The sequence below is a fragment of the Rhinoderma darwinii genome, chromosome 1 (genome assembly GCF_050947455.1).
Source record: "Rhinoderma darwinii isolate aRhiDar2 chromosome 1, aRhiDar2.hap1, whole genome shotgun sequence".
Lineage (NCBI taxonomy): Eukaryota > Metazoa > Chordata > Amphibia > Anura > Rhinodermatidae > Rhinoderma > Rhinoderma darwinii.
In genome coordinates, this window is record NC_134687.1 from 150,731,011 (window position 1) to 150,748,420 (window position 17,410).

At 44.6% G+C, this 17,410-nt stretch overlaps 1 protein-coding gene across 5 annotated transcripts in view; it reads right to left on the reverse strand.

The window, feature by feature from the left end:
• PLK4 (polo like kinase 4) overlaps positions 1 to 17,410 on the reverse strand; it is a 39,507-nt gene that overhangs the window by 11,215 nt on the left and 10,882 nt on the right. For 4 of the 5 annotated variants that reach the window (XM_075860469.1, XM_075860471.1, XM_075860468.1 and 1 more), the window contains exons 7-12: positions 15,777 to 16,087; positions 15,498 to 15,602; positions 15,027 to 15,129; positions 12,737 to 12,886; positions 8,685 to 8,818; positions 7,254 to 7,345 (exon numbers count right to left, since the gene is read on the reverse strand). In XM_075860469.1, the coding sequence (XP_075716584.1) occupies positions 7,254 to 7,345; positions 8,685 to 8,818; positions 12,737 to 12,886; positions 15,027 to 15,129; positions 15,498 to 15,602; positions 15,777 to 16,087 (895 nt within the window). The remainder of the gene's footprint in view (positions 1 to 7,253; positions 7,346 to 8,684; positions 8,819 to 12,736; positions 12,887 to 15,026; positions 15,130 to 15,497; positions 15,603 to 15,776; positions 16,088 to 17,410) is intronic. The other variant, XM_075860470.1, reaches the window with a different exon arrangement.

The following is a 17,410-nucleotide window of genomic DNA, read 5'->3' on the forward strand; positions in this document are numbered from 1 at the left end:
GGAAGTCTGGATACATTAAACTAGGGATGCTAGAACCCATAGGTATTGAATAAGCATTCTGCCCCCAAATCAGTGGCCACATATAAACCATACATCCGCTATGATGCCTTGTCCATGGTGATGTCACATCAGTGGTCACTTTACAAGTTCTACAGTGTTAAAAAGGGGATGTCAGAAAAAAGAAGAAGCTCCCCTATCTAGGATGTGGCTGATAATCAAAACTAGTGTTTGAAATGCAATAACTTTAGAAAGTTTACTTAAGATAGTTTCGTCCAGTGGCCGATGCAGAGAAAAATGTATAAAGGCCACGTTAAGGAGACGGATTTGCAGTGCGGCTTCTGCTTTGCAAATTACAGTATTATACACGTGGATGGGGTCTTCTCACATGTATCATTGGGGACACAACACCGTGGGTATAGGCCCTTGCCACTAGGAGGCCGACACTAGGTTGGAAAGTATTGACTACGTCCAGACCCAATCATTCCCACAGACACTGGCTAAATGAGTTTTAGCCTAGTGTTCGTAGGATGCAGACATTACCTGTTTTTCAGGTCTGCTGCGATTGGTTTTCTTTCTTTAGCTGCAGTTGGGAAATCAGCCCAGCCACCAGCCTTGTCAACCCCCTGTGGGTGCCGGGAAGTCACCTAACCAGTTTGTCTGCAGACGGAGTGCCAGTAACCCCAACTTTGTGTTTGGTTACTGAGGAGGTGACCGCGCACACACCTGAAGGATCCAGAAGGGGGGGGGGTATGAAAATGATCCGTCCCCCACTAAAAACCAAAGCCATCTCTATAATGGGGATTCTGTTTTCTGAAAGTGGAGACCCTATCTATATAAGGGCCTTAATCTTTATTAGTGATAAAGTCCCTTATCTGGGCTGGGGGCATGCCTTGTGGTACATGCTGGCACTGGTTTTCTGTGTAACATTTTTTTTCCCCAGGACACTTCCATAAGGAAGCAAGAGCATCATTTGACAATTTTCTGCCTTTTGTGGCGGTACCCATTTCCCGTTCAGGAGGACTTGATCTCTAAATGGTACATTCAGGGCCGCCATCAGGAATTTCAGGGCCCTCTACAGCTAAATTTTCTGGGCCCCCCTACCGTGGCACCGCCTGTTAACGGTACTCCGTCCAGCATTATATCATGGTACCCAGGGCTGCCATCAGGGGGGGTATTAGGGGTACTGATGTGAGAGGCCCGGCCAAACCTAATTGAAAGGGGGGCCCGGCAAACTGCCGCGACTTGCCTTTGGTAGAAAAAAAACAGGCCCCTGCAATGGGGCCCGTTTTTTTCACAAAAAGAATGTCATGAGCTGCGGGCCCCCCTTTCAATTAGGTTTGGCCGGGCCTCTCACATCAGTACCCCTAATACCCCCCCTGATGGCGGCCCTGGGTAGCATGGGGGCCGTCAAACACCGCCGCCCGTGCGACCGATCGCGCGCACCCGCAAACTCCCGCGCATGCGCACCGGCGACCGCCTGGAACCGCGCACCGAATTTTGAGGCAGATTTTGACCTGCCCACACTATCTTGCCGCGTTTTTTTGCCCGCGGCGATTGATGACAGCAGACAAAAAACGCAGGGAAAAATGCATTTTCTGCCTCCTATTGATTTCGATGGCAGGTCAGAGGCAGAACCGCGGCAAGAAAGGACGTGCTGCTTTTTCTTTTTTCCGCGACTGGCTCCCATTGATTTCAGATTAAATCAATGGGAGGCGGTTTTGGAAGTTGTTTGGTGCTGATTCTGACGCAGTGTCCGAGTCAATATCAAGGCCCAAAAACTCTGAACTCGGCCTTATTGTTAGGGCTTATTCAGACGAACGTGTAATACATCCGTGCAACGTGCGTGATTTTCACGCGCCTCGCACGGACCTATGTTACTCTATGGGGCCGTGCGGACTGTCAGTAATTTTCACGCAGCGTGTGTCCGTGTGTCCGCTGCGTAAAACTCACGACATGTCCGATATTTGTGCATTGTTCGCGCATCACGCACCCATTGAAGTCAATGGGTGCGTGAAAATCACGCCCAGCACTTCCGCAGCAGTATAAACTATGAATGAAAACAGAAAAGCACCACGTGCTACAAACATACAAACAGAGTGTCATAATGCTGGCAGGTGCGCGAAAATCACGCAGCCACGCATCATACGCTGCTGACACACGGAGCTGTTATGGACCTTTTGCATGCGCAAAACGCCACGTTTTTGCGCACGCAAAAAAGCACACGCTCGTGTAAATCCGGCCTTAGGGTAAGAACACACTAGGCATGAACACTGCGGATTTTATGCAACACATTTTATTGTGGAAAATCCGCAGCGTATCACAGTCGCAGCAGAGTGGATGAGATTTAAACAAATCTCATTCACACGCTGCAAAAAAAATGGACCTGCAGTGTGGCTTTTTAAGCCGCAGCATGTCAATTTATGCTGTGGAATCGCTGCGGTTCTGCCGCAAAAATCACAAATGAGAAAAAAAGGCACTTTTTTAAATTTATAAAAAAGTTTAGACATACCCCGGCCGTAGTCCTGGTGACGCGATCCTCTATTCTTAGCGCAGCCCCGCCTCCTGTCATGACGTTTCATCCCATGTGACTGCTGCAGCGGTCACATGGTCTACAGCGTCATCCCAGGAGGCGGGGCTACGTTCAGAAGAGAGAGATGCGTCACCAGAACTACGGCCGGAGTAAGTCTAAACTTTTTTTTCCCTGCAGGATTCCCACAGCGGACATGCCTCACGAAACCTGAGCCACTATTTGGTGCAGTTTTGCGGGCAGAATTCCCTGCGGCTACCGGGGCGGATAAGTTGTGTAGTTTTACTCAGCATATCCGCCTAGTGTGTCCCTTATGATGTCGCTCCTGGAGCTGCTGCCGGTCTCTAAATAGGCAGTTGGTCCAGTAGAATTTGGAATTATATTTTTTTGTGAACCAGCTTAAAAACATACAAAACTTTTGTGTTAGGGCCTGTTCACATCACCGTTCACTTCCATTCCGGGGTTCCGTCTGAGGTTTCCGTCGGGTGAACCCCGCAACGGAAAAAGAAAGTGACAGCACAGCTTCCATTTCCGTCACCATTAGCGCAGTCGACTACGCTATTGATTCTGTCCGAAAACCAGCCGGAATGGTGACGAACGGAAACCATTAGCGATGTTTCCGTCACCATTGAGATCAATGGTGACTGAAACGGAAGCGGTGCTGTCACTTTCACTTTCCGTTGCGGGGTTCACCCGACGGAAACCTCAGACGGAACCCCGGAACGGAAGCGAACGGTGATGTGAACAGGCCCTAACACAAAAGTTTTGTATTTTTTTAAGCTGGTTCACAAAAAAAAATAATTCCAAATTCTACTGGACAAATTGCCTATTTAGAGACAGGCAGCAGCTCCAGGAGCGACATCATAAGGAACACACTAGGCGGATATGCTGAGTAAAACTACACAGCTTATCCGCCCCGGTAGCCACAGGGAATTCCGACAGCAAAACCGCACCAAATAGTGGCGCAGGTTTCGTGAGGCGTGTCCGCTGCGGGAATCCTGCAGGGAAAAAAAAACTTGCCCCGGCCGTAGTTTAGGTGACGCGTCTCTCTCTTCTGAACGTAGCCCCGCCTCCTGGGATGACGCTGTAGACCATGTGACCGCTGCAGCAGTCACATGGGATGAAACGTTATGACAGGAGGCCGGGCTGCGCTAAGAATAGAGGATCGCGTCACCAGGACTACGGCCGGGGTACGTCTAAACTTTTTTATAAATGTAAAAAAGTACCTTTTTTTTTTTCTCTTTTGTGATTTTTGCGGCAGAACCGCAGCATTTCTGCAACAGAGGAGCAGCGATTCTGCAGCATAAATTGACATGCTGCGGCTTAAAAAGCCACACTGCAGGTCAATTTTTTTTTACAGCGTGTGGATGAGATTTTTTTTGCAGCGTGTGGATGAGATTTGTTCAAACCTCATCCACTCGGCTGCGACTGTAATACGCTGCGGATTTTCCACAATAAAATGTGTTGCATAAAATCCGCAGTGTTCATGCCTAGTGTGTTCCTACCGTAAGGCCGGATTTACACGAGCGTGTGCTTTTTGCGTGCGTAAAAACGTGACGTTTTGCGCATGCAAAATGTCCATAACAGCTCCGTGTGACAGCAGCGTATGATGCGCGGCTGTGTGATTTTCGCGCAGCCGCCATCATTATGACACTCTGTATGTTTGTAGCACGTGGTGCTTTTCTGTTTTCATTCATAGTTTATAATGCTGCGGAAGTGCTGGGCGTGATTTTCACGCACCCATTGACTTCAATGGGTGCGTGATGCGCGAACAATGCACAAATATCGGACATGTCGTGAGTTTTACGCAGCGGACACACACTGCGTGAAAATCACTGACAGTCTGCCCGGCCCCATAGAGTAACATAGGTCCGTGCGAGGCGCGTGAAAATCACGCACGTTGCACGGACGTATTACACGTTCGTCTGAATAAGCCCTAACAATAAGGCCCAGTTCACACAGTTTTTGGGCCTTGATATTGACTAGGACACTGCGTCAGAATCAGCACCAAACAACTTCCAAAACCGCCTCCCATTGATTTAATCTGAAATAAATGGGAGCCAGTCGCGGAAAAAAGAAAAAGCAGCACGTCCTTTCTTGCCGCGGTTCTGCCTCTGACCTCCCATCGAAATCAATGGGAGGCAGAAAATGCATTTTTCCCTGCGTTTTTTGTCTGTTGTCCTCAATCGCGCGGGCAAAAAACGCAGCAAAAAACACGGCAAGATAGTGTGGGCAGGTCAAAATCTGCCTCAAAACTCTAAGGAATTTTGAGGCAGATTTTTTCGGCCTGCAAAATACTCTGTGTGAACAGGGCCATAAACAGCACTTTGAGACACTTTACTCACCGTGTCAGAAGAGCTGCTCCCACTCCAGTCCTCGTCAGGCGATGTCTTCGGTCCAGATGTCGTCCTTCACCTCCAGGCTCCAGAAAATGGCGGGGATCGTAGAACTGCCGCCGCACAACAACTAGACTCCTCCCCCTCTCCTTACGCAGCCACGCTCTGGAGGAGGAGGCGGAAGAGGAGGCGGAGTCGGACAAGGAGGACGAGTCGGAGGCGGGCCAGCAGGTAAGTAGACTGCGCCGCTGTCCAGTGTGGCTGTCCTTCCCCCTAGATCTTGTGTTGCGGGCGCACCGTCTCCCTCTCGGCGGCGCGCCTGGTCGTTCGCGCGTGGTCGCGCGCTCGCTCGTACGCGCGCAAGCGGGCGGTGTTTCGCGGCGGTGATGAGGGGGGCCCGCAGCTCACGGCGGTGTTTCACGAGAGGGGGGCCCGCAGCTCGCGACATTGTTTTGGTGAAAAAAACAGGCCCCATTGCAGGGGCCTGTTTTTTTCTACCAAAGGCAAGTCGCGGCAGTTGCCGGGCCCCCCTTTCAATTAAGTTTGGCCGGGCCCCCTACAGGAGTACCCCTAATACCCCCCTGATGGTGGCCCTGCGTACATTTCTCCTACTGTGGCTCTGCCTATCTCACAGATTTTGAAGAGCACCACCATTCCAATGTCAGATGTGGTATCACTCAGTGAGCTTTTTGACAAGAAGTTGGATTCCCTGACCGGCCTGGATTCGTGGTTGCAGGTTCTGCTCTGCACCCAGCCTTTGCATCCGCCTTGGTGAGTAAAACTTTCTCTGTATGGAGTTAACCGTTGCACCGTGGTATCTTGAATGTTCACAGGACATGGCTGACCTCGAAGCGTCTTAGATTTCAAGCTTCACAATTTATTTTTGAGGCTTTCCTTGAGTCAACCCCCTTCAATGTCCGAGCATTGGGCAATTTAATTGCCCAATGGCTGAAATCTTGAACGACTGATCAGGCTTCCAAAAAAAAAAAAACTCTCGTTGGCATTTCCTTTGATGGTGGCACTTTTTGGGAAATGTCTGGACAAGATTATTTCGGAGGATACTGACGCTAAGGGCTCTCTTCAGCCTCAGAACCGCCCCTGACATCCACAGCCTTCTTTCAATTCTGAAAGTTTTCGGCCTTTTCCTAAATCCTCCCAGAGTTTGTCCTTTTCCTACCAGACAATAGGACTGTTCACCCCACCGATCCCCAGATGCCCTTCTTTCAAGCACAGATCTGCCTGGCAACAGCATCCTAAAGCCCAGAAGTCCTCCTCGGCAAAGAAATCTTCAGCCTGAAGGGGTCTCCCTACTTATTAGGCCATCCAAGTGTGCGTGCGTGTATGTGTGTTTGGGGGTGGGGGGGGGGGGCTGCTTACCTTACAGGACATGTGGCTAGCCTAGGTTCGGGAGATGGTGTTGACAGCTTACAAGATAGAAAGAATCTTCCTAGTGGGAAGGGGAAAGAACTGTGTCAACTCCACCTCGAGCACTGGATTATGCTTTTGTTTTTTTTTCACAGGCTGTTTGCTCCTTACTCCTGCTGAAGGTTATCCTAGTTCCTCTCGGATTCTTCAATAGTTGGAATGTCACGTACCAGAGAAGGCAGGAGTTCACATACCAGAGGCCGACAGCTTGACCGCAGACTTCCTCAGGGAGGAAAGACTGGATCCAAGGGAGTGGTCCCTGCACTCCGACATTTCCATTACCTTTGCGAGAAGTGAGGCACCCCAGACACGGATCCCTTCACTTCACATCTGAACCTCCGGGCTCCAACCTACATAGCCAGGGATCCCAGGCCCATCGAGGTCAACCTCCTAGTTTCTCAATGGAACAAGTTCTTCTCCCTCTATTTCTTTCCCTTCCGCTTAGATTTATGTAGTCACCGCAAAATCTTATTTTGTATTTATTAGGAACACAGATCCCACCCTCTTTTTGATTTGTTTCTAGGCCTGGGATCTGTTCTGGCTTTTTGGTTGATTTTGCTCCCGGGAGCGTGGACATGACTTTTGTCCTCTCCTACTGCTCCTGTTTAAACGGATTTGTGGGAAGGGTATGGCCTGCCAGGGCGGAGCCAGGATTTTCCTAAATCGTGTCAGCCTCCTAATGGCAAGGGCCTACAATGATTACAACAAGAAATCGCAGCGGAAAAAATTTAGTATGGAAATATAAGCATGCTGCAGAATTTCAAATCTGCAGCATGCTACTTACGTTGCGGAAAAGCTATGGATTTTCACCGCAGCTTTCACCCGTTCAATATATTGGGGTGAAATAGGGTATATGGACAGAGAATGTCTGGATTAAAGTTTACCTTTAACTAGACCTCAGATTGACAGCAGTTCAAGAAATATATTGCATAAGAATGAGAACAGGGTAAATAGTAAAATTTTACCTCCCAAATGTGATTGGAAACAATGAGATATTGTCTCCTTTTTTTTCTTCTATATTAATTGCTGATTCCAAAGAGAGACAAACCTGATGACTCTGTAAGACACACAATCACAACTGAGAACAAACGCTACCAAATAACTAAGACAGGATGTATAGTAAAATGATACAGGCCAACAAAAGTAGTATCTGCCACAGTCACAGATTCTATATGCCCTAATTAAAGGTAACAGGTGAATAGCCCCTGGAGTGTTTCCCTCTTTACGATTTGGCTGGAAAGAATCACGTGGCTTCAGCCACGTAACAAGCGGATTTACCCTATAGTGCGCACTGCCCATTTTGTGCCATTAACCAGATACAGAAACGACTGCTGTCTTGTTTAACCCTTTTAGTGACCACCAATACGCCTTTTCTTGGCGGTCACTAAGGGCCTTAGGCTAGACCACCGCCTTTTCACAGCAGCCCAGTCCTGCACGGGACACCCGTGCAGGCTGGAGCAGATGGTCAGCTGTCTAATGACAGCCGGGCTCCTGCTTCAACGGTAGCGATCGAAATTTACTTAGATCGCAGCCTTTTAACCCATTAAATGCTGCGGTCAATAGCGACCGTGGCATTTAATTTGTTTACAGGGGGAAGAAGCTCCCTTTGTCACCCATCGGCAGCCCGCAGATGCAATTGCGGTCCTCCGATGGGGTGCCATGGTAGCCGGGGGCTTTACAAAGACTCCCAGGCCAGACCTGGCTATATACCTATTAGAACATGCTAGAGGCACTAAGTATACCAAAGCATTATATATGCGATCAAAAGATCGCATAGTGAAGTCACCTAGTGGGACTAAAAACAAAAGTAATAAACGTTAAATAAAAACTTAATAAAGTTTACAATTAAAAATCTACATATGCGGTATCGCCGTAATCGTACCGACACATAGAATAAAGGTAACATTATATTTATGCCACACGGTGAACTACGTAAATTTAAAATGCATAGAACAATGGTGGAGTTGCGTTTTTTTTCTATTCCCCCCACAAAAAAAGTAAAATATAAAAAAAATGACATGTACCCCAAAATGGCGCAATTAAAAAAATACATCTAATCCTGCAAAAAAAAAAAAGGCCTAACAAAGCTGTGTCGACAAAGGGAAAAACGTTTTGAAAAACGTGTAAAAAAAAAAAAAACGCCCTGTAAAAGATTAGTGCATGTTAATTCTGGAGACGTTTTTCATTAACTCAATGGAAAAACAGCTCTAAAACCGTCCGTAAGAAGCCCCGCAAAAAAACGGCTGGAAAATCATTGAAAACAGCTCTATATTTTCAGCCGTATTTTGTTAAGCGTGTGAACATAGCCTTAAGGAGAAGATTTTCTATATTTGTGAATGTTCTAAGTATTTTACGGAACACAAAATTAATTAGATAATGATTCAAATATTTATTACCTCATTGGCATGATCCACATAACCCTTTGTTTCATCACTAAATCCATTCACTCGGTTTCCATCTTTCAGGGTGTAGGACTTTCCAGACTTCTCGATTACTCGAGTAAAGTCAAATGTCTTATGAATTTTTGCTCCTAAGAAAATAAACATAAGTAAATTAGCAAGTAAATTTGGTGTGGGGAGGGGGATAGAAAGCTGGCAGGATAAACAATGTCCTACTGCTGGGGTTTTTCCTTTAATATAACCAGCACAAAAATGCAGCTTGGTGTGCAGAACACTTTTAAATAGAATTAATTTAACGTCATTTTAACACAATTGACACATGACCTATTCACAGAATAGGTGATAAATGTCCGATTGTTCTAGCGGTCGGTGGGTTTCCCAGCAGAGGTCCCGAGCCTCCCCCCGTTCCATGACCGCAGTGAATAGAACTTTGAAAGTGCGCAGTGCCGCTCCATTCAAAGTCAACCCCTTTCAGTCAGCCCCATAGTGGATAGGTGATACGTTTTAATTTTGGGAAAACTTTTAAGATTGGCTCTGAAAACTGGCTGTTAAATCCATTAAATCTCATAATCCGCTACCAGTTTCTAACAAAGAACTGCAATATAATGTGGAATTTCACAAGATCAGAAAAGGATCACCAAGTTGGTATAATAGTCAATTAGGAAATTCATCTGATTAAGGTAAGGCTGGATTCACACGAGCATGTTCGGTCCGTAGAGGACGGAACGTATTTCGGCCGCAAGTCCCGGACCGAACACACTGCAGGGAGCCGGTCTCCTAGCATCATAGTTATGTACGACACTAGGAGACCCCGCCTCGCTGCGGGACAACTGTCCCGTACTGTAATCATGTTTTCAGTACGGAGAGGCAGGGACTCCTAGCGTCGTACATAACTATGATGCTAGGAGCCCGGCTCCCTGCAGTGTGTTCGGTCCGGGACTTGCGGCCGAAATACGTTCTGTCCTTTACGGACCGAACACGCTCGAGTGAATCCAGCCTAAGGCTTCACGGGGCAGTTTTCAAATTGATTGTTAATAGGGGCGCAGTGTTGCTGGTAAACAGAAGTTTTACCTGCAACACCAGGCGGCCATTAGTATACACAAACAGCATGTCGACACGGTTGCCGCCTCGTGTGGCATTAACCTTAAAAGGGCAACCACCACACATTAAAAGGCTGGGTCCACATATAACGGAAATGCTGCAGATTTGTGCAGGTAAAATCTGCAGCGGATTACAGTAGCAGGCAAGTAAATTAAATTTTACAAGTCTCAATCACATGCTGTGGAATTTTTTCTGTATGGTATTTTACCTGCTCAGATTTGTTGAAGATTTTCCCATTCAATACAATGTGGTAAAAAGCAATTTGGTGCGGTTTTTCGGGTGGAATTAGCTGCTGGTTCTAGGTAGAATACGCTGCATACTTTTACGCACGTATCCGACTAGGGATGCATCGAAACGTCAATACCGTGCACCCTCAAACTGTTCGATACCGTCATTTCTTGTATTTCAATGCTAAGCTGTGCGGCCGCACAGCTAAGTATAGTAATACATGAATGTTGTTAGAGCAGGGCTGCGGCTGTGTAATACAGCCGTTGCCCCGCTTCTGAGACCGGACAAGTGCGCGCATGGTCAGCTTGATGTGATGTGACCGGCGCTGCACGAATGATTGCCGGCAATGAAGACAGAACATGGCGGGTGCACTGCAAAAAAAAACCATGTTCTGTCTTCAGTGCCTGCGCCACCGCTCATTAGTGCGGCGAGGGCCGAATCACCTCAGGCTGACCGCGCGCGTGCACTTGTCAGGAGCAGGGAAATAGCTGTATTACACAGCCGCAGCCCCGCTCTAACGGCGGAGATCAGAGAAATCACTCATCGCCGCCGCTATTCCTCTGAATGCTGCAATCAAAGCTGACCGCAGCATTCAAGGGGTAAATGAAAAGGGGGATGCCCTTTGGATCGCATCACAGGGAATCCCTGTGATGCGATCGAGGGACATACCATATATGGGCAGACAGCCCAGGGTCCATTGAAGGGCCCCAGGGCAGTCGGACCATATTTCCTGTTAAGGCATACTTCGGTATGTCCTAACAACTATCTGTGTACTATCCGTATATAGATATATGCCAGTACATTAAAGTTTCAAAATGAAAAAGTAAAAAAAAAAAAGTAAAGATAAATAAAAAATACATACATTTTTACAATAAACAATAAAAGTCAATACATAAAATATACACATTCGGTATGGTCGCGACCGTAATAACACATTTATAATGTTTACGCAGTTAAAATAAAAACTGCTTTCTTTCACTTATTAATGTGAGGCATGAGGTGTGATGAATTTTGAACCTCCATGTGCCTCACATTAATACAAATCAACCCCATCATGTGCCTCACATTAACCCAATGATGTCCATTACAACAGTGGAACACGATGGGGCTAATTACTATTAATGTGAGGCACATGGAGGTTCAAAATTCATCACACCTCGTGCCTCACATCAGAAAAGTATAGTTTTGGTATAGAGTATCGCAATACTACACGAAGTATCGGTATCGAAGTCCAAATTCTGGTATCGTGAAACACTATTTCCGACACATGAGAACCTGACCTTAGGGCATGTTCCCACACACAGGATACGCTGCAGATTTTCTGCAACAGAAAATCTGTAACAGAATCTCTAGAAAAGCGCTGGTAAGTCGGTCACAGAAATCCGCAACAGTGCATTTTTCCTGCTCATATTGCTGCGGAAACGCTGTGTTTTTTCCGCATTGGTTTTACCTGCGGATATAGTGTTAAACATTGGTTGTAGCAAAGTATATGTGCACCTGCGGATTTCCCGCTGTTTTTTTTTTTACTGTGTTTCCGCTGCGTAAACGCTGTAAAAACCGCAGCAACATAAACCTGTTGTGGAATTTCTGCTCCCCATTGAAGTCTATGAGCCAAACACGCAACATCTCGCACAGAACACGCAGTATAAATTGACATGCTGCGGAATGGAAAAACGCACTGCAGAAAGCTTTTCGTACGACTTTGGTGCGGTTTTTTTCCCGCAGTGTGGGCATAAGATTTTCTAAATCACTTTCACTTTGCTGGTACTGTAAATGCTGCGGAATTTCTGCACAGAATTCAGTTGCGGAAATTCTGCAGCGTTTAAGCTACGTGGGAAGCCAGCCTTTGGGTCTTTGCTCGGTCCTTTTTCAGCGACCGTTGACTTTTCGCTCATGCTGTCCCTCCCATTAGACATCTCACCAAGCCTTGGGATATTAAATTTGGTCTTGGAGGCTCTTCAGGTAGCTCCCTTCAAACCCTTGAGAGAAAGTTCAGCTGCATCTCCTTTCCATCACCCATCACGAGCATTACATGAGTTTGGAGCTAGCTGCTATGTCCTGGAAGTCTCCTTTTGTTGTCATCCTTAGGCCGGATTCACACGAGCGTGTTCAGTCCGTGACATACGGTCAGCAGGTCGGCCGCATTTCCCGGACTGAACACACTGCAGGGAGCTGGGCTCTTATCATCATTATCTATGACGCTAGAAGTCCCTGCCTCTCCGCGGAACTACCGTCCCGTACTGAAAACATGATTTCAGTACGTGACAGTTTTCCCGCAGCGACGTCTAGCGTCATAGATAACGATGATGGTAAGAGCCCAGCTCCCTGCAGTGTGTTCAGCCTGGGAAATACTGCCAACCTGCGGACTGTATATCACGGACTGAACACGCTCGTGTGAATCCGGCCTAAGGATGACGAATTTTACTGTGAGTAGAAAAATCCTATTATTTTGGGCTTTCTTTCTGAAGGTTCTCTAGGTTTACTTTTCTATGACTGATAATCCAGAATCTCATACTTCAGCACCTATCAGGTCTCAATTTGACTGTGTGTAGAAAAGGGGTTTCTCAATAGCATAAGGAAGTGTATTGTACTGCATGCACTTCGGCAAGACACAAGAAATGAAAGTTTTGGATTGTTATCACCCATATTGTTCCCCCACTCCTTTTATTTACATTTCACCTTTTAAAAACGGAAAAAAAGATCTGTTGCGTAGGACTTACCATCATAGAAGCAGACTTCAACATCCGCATTGGGGTAATTCTCCATTAACATACACTTTGCATATCTAGTGTAGTAGGTAACTTTTGGGGTTTTGGAACTTACAAGCTGGATGAACTTTGATGCATACTGGTATTTTTTCCAGTACTTTTCTGAATAAAAAGAATAAAACGTGAACCCAAAGTTAGCGGTGTTAGGTAAACCACATCAGACTGACAAATGATTATTACCGCACCATCTGGGACGTTAAAAAGAGGGGGCGGCCCCCACAATGCAATCGTGGGGTTCCGATGGTTGTCATGGCAGCCCAGGGGCCCGATGAAGGCCCCCAGGACTGCCTCTGTTAAGCTCTGCCAACGGAAGTCTTAAAAACAATGGAGGAATCAGTTTTTTCCAGTTTCAGCGCTCAAATAAAAATATTTCAAATTTCCCAGTACATTATATGGTACTTTAAATGATACCAATAGAACCTACAACTCCTCCCGCAAAAAATAAGACCTCACACCACTCGATTCACAGAAAATTTTAAAAAAAGCTGTGGCTCTTGAAGGCGGGGAGTGAAAAACGAAAGTGTAAAATCAAAAAATGGCTCATTTCCGAAGGCGTTATATACAAATAAATAAAATAATGTGCCCATAATGTTCTGGGTGTCAGATGTTTACTTAAAAAATATGGGTATGGGGGTACAGTATGATTTTTTAATTTTATAATTCAGGTTATATTGGTGTATGTCAGAAGTGGTAATATTGTCCAGCAGTGAAAGATTAACTTGGATTACAGGTGTTTTATATTTAAATGAATTAAAAAGAGGTTTTCCCATGAAGGACATTTTTGACATATCCACAGGATATGTCATAAATGTCAGATAGATGCGGGTACCACCCCTGGGAACCACACCTATCCCTAGAACGGGGTCCCCTAAGCCCCGTTCTAGCTTTTTGTGCTCACGCAGACTCCCGGCCACTTTCTGATTACGTGGTCGGGAGTTATGGAAACAGCGTTACTCGCTGAGCTACGCTTTTTCCGTAACTGCTGCCCATATAATCAATAAGTGACCAGGAGTCATCGTGATACTGTGCGATCTCTTGCGAGAGATCAGTCTTGTCCTTGTCTGCCGAGAGCTGAATAGCGCTCCAAACAACTCAGCCCTGCCCATTAAATGCTGCACTCTGCACGTGTATGGGCTCTCTTTTTAACCCCTTAAGGACACAGACAATTTTGGCCTGGAGAACAGAACAATTTTTTTTCTATTTCCCTCTTTACATCCCGACGCTCATAACCTTTTTATTTTTTGTGCGACGTAGTTGTAGGAGACTTTTTTGCGGGACGAGTTGTACTTATTGTATTTTACCAAAAAATGGTACCTACTTTATCGTTTCATTTATATAAATTCTTATTTTGGCGAAAATGCAGAAAAAAGCAGTTCCGCTGCAGTTTTGATTTTTTTTACACCATACACCGATCATCATAAATGTCATACATTTGTTGTTCAGGTTGTTACGGTCGTGGCAATACCAAATATGTCTATATTATTTTATGTTTTGGGACTTCTATTTTAAAAAGTTTATTTATTGTAAAAAAAAAAATCTTTATTTTTTTTCTTTTACATTTATTTAACTCTTTTTCATTTTTATTTTTCTTAACTATAATGTACTGGCATAGATCTATATGCCAGTACATTAGCCTGTGTACTGATTGTAGACAGGCAGTTGTTAGGGCATATCTCAGTATGCCCTAACAGGAAATATAGCTCTGGGGTCATCCTAGGCTGTTTGGCCATACAAGTTATGGGCTTTGATCGCGTCACAGGGATTTTCTGTGACGTGATCAAAGGGCAGCCCTCCCTCCCTTTGATCGCGGCATTCAAGGGGTTAACGGTGGCGAGAAGAGGTTGCTCTGCTCTCCGACGTTACAGCGGGGCTGCGGCTGTGTATTACAGCCGTTGCCCGGCTCCTGATCGCGCGCGTTCACTGGCTGTCACACAGGACGAGAATCCTCGTCCTGATGCGCAAAGTACCTGCAGCTCAGCAAGTGTATGAAGCTGATTGGTCACGGATTGGTCAGCGTCATACACTCCTCTGTACAACGCCCAGTTGGTCTAAAGGATAGGGCACTTATAATCTGGTGACAGAACCTCTTTAATATCAAAGTAGCCTCTAAGATAGACTAAATTTAATGTTGGGGAGCCGAGAGGACTATTTTCGCAGGCCTGTAGAGATAAAAAATAATGGCAGCACCAGGGCTAGTATCGTAAGCTGAATTACATATAAGAAAAAATAATGAAAAGATTACCTGGTAAACTGTCAAATGTATAACTTAACATGTTTTCTGGAGGAGATGGCGGTCGATCAACCAAAGGAAACCCCTTGCCTTCATTTGGATGATAAATATAAACCTAAAAACAGAAAGTCAAATGTTTTATTTGGTCACTTAAAATTAGGATAGATATTTGATAAAACCTAAAAAAAAAAAAAAAAAAAAAAAAAGATGAAACCAATTTTATATGACTAAAACCATACAATACAGTACGGAGTTGTGCAGTATTGTACTATGCCGCTGTGTTTTCCAACAAGTTTTCTTCATTTTAACCACATGTTGCAAAAAAACTTCATGTAAAAGCTGAGTGGGCCTGCAATCCGATTTCCATCTCCACAAAGAGAAACACAAGCCAACAATTACTACCAAAAGGTCTAAAACAAAGATACAAAATACACTTTCTTCATAGATCTTATTACATGGGCAAATAATATAGACAACACCTACCAAATTTCCATCACGGGATATGCGCAAGACCTCTTTGACTCGTTCCTGAGAGTTCTGTTCTTTCAAAAATTCCATGCAAACTTCTCCAGCGTCTAAAATGCTCACCTGACAAAATAAATATTCACTTATCTCATCTGCAGTAAGTAGAAAAGCTGAAAAGATAATAATGCTACAGCCAGATTGGAGGTTATTTGGCTTTTTTATATAACTAAGCAGCCGGTGGGGATCACTGGTCCTCTCACCATACAAATAGCTCGGATCAAGTATATGGGTGCATACCACAGCATTTTTGGTTTTCTGTCGGATAGGCTTCAGTCTTCCTGAATTAAGAGGAGGAATTATGCATCCTAAGGAGCGATAGCTTGCAGCTTGTGGAGGTATCTTTGACTTTATATTGTGTGGATTTTCTTCAGAAACCAGAAATTTCCTCAGTCCTTTCTGTGCACCGTCAAGGGAAGAGTCTGTGACTTTTTTCATCTTCGCATCATTCCAGTGGGAAACGGGAGCTTCCGGATGTATGGCGGGTGGGACGTAATAATTTGCAGCCGAATTACTTATACTGCTCCCCTCCTGAGATTTCTGCTTTTGACCTGAAAACGAATAGAGAAGTATGAGAAATGGTCTGAAATTTGTTTTTACTGCCTTCGTTCCTGGAGGTAGGTGGCGTAATAGATTCTGTATGCAAATCATGATGCAAATTTCATGCCATATTAAATAGGGGAGCACCTATTTTGCTGAAGATAATTTTAGTTTTATTTACTAAAGTGATAAAACTAGAATTTTCCTCAAATCCAGCGTTCTCTAAATAAAAAATTTGCCGTAATTAGATTTTATTATTCTCCACGCCATGTTTCACGTTTTTTTAATGACACTAACACTAGTAATCACCTACTGAAGCCACTTCTATTACAACTAGTTCACATAGCTTGGTCAACAACATGGAGCACCCTTATGGCCCATTCACACGTTGCAATTAGAACTACATCTGAAAAACGCATCAAATTGGGGTAAAAACACATGCGGTTTTCTGATGCGGTTCTAACTGCATCTCAACTGCAACGTGTGCATGGACTCTTAGGGTCGAATCATTGAGCAGACATGCAGTTTTACTGCAAAATCGGTGTTTAACCAGAGACACAGCCAATTTTTGTTTTTCCATCTTTGCATTCCATAACTATTTTTTGGTCGACATGTTTTTTTGCGGGACAAGTTATATTATTTGGACAGTACCTTTAATGCATCATATAATGTACTAAGAAACTTCGTAAGAAAGACATTAACACTTGAGGTTTTAGTTTGTACAGCTTTTACTGTGCGGTAGAAATGATATGTTAACGATTCTGAGGGCCAAATTTATATCGTTTTTTTTATTAACCTTGTTTTGTGTCGCCACAATCTGAGACCCATAACTTTTTTTTATGGTTTTTATCCATGGAGCAGTAGGAGGGTTTGTTATTTTTCGGCACAAGCTGTAGTTTTGCATTGTTACCATTTTGGGTAGATACGACTTTTTGATCACTTTTAATTTCATTTTTTTTCGGTAAAGCAAGGGCACCAAAGAACAGCAATCCTGGCATTGTGAATTATTTTTTTCCTACAGCGTTCATCCGTCTGGTCAAATAACGTGATATTTTAATAGAGATTGGACTTTAAAAAAAAATTAATTGCTTGCAATATTTTTTTGCGAAAAGTGGGAAACTTTTTTTTTTTTTTTATTGGATATTTTGATTCGGATGGCAAAATACATACATTACAAAATAAAAAAACACAGCTTCTAAGTTTTTCATAGGCTTTAGGTAATAAGAATTTCTCACGGACGTGATTATTATTATTAACTATTGTAATAAAACGTTATTTATCAGACACTGAACTCAGCAGAAATATAATTAAATCCCAGAACTGCTGTTTTAGTA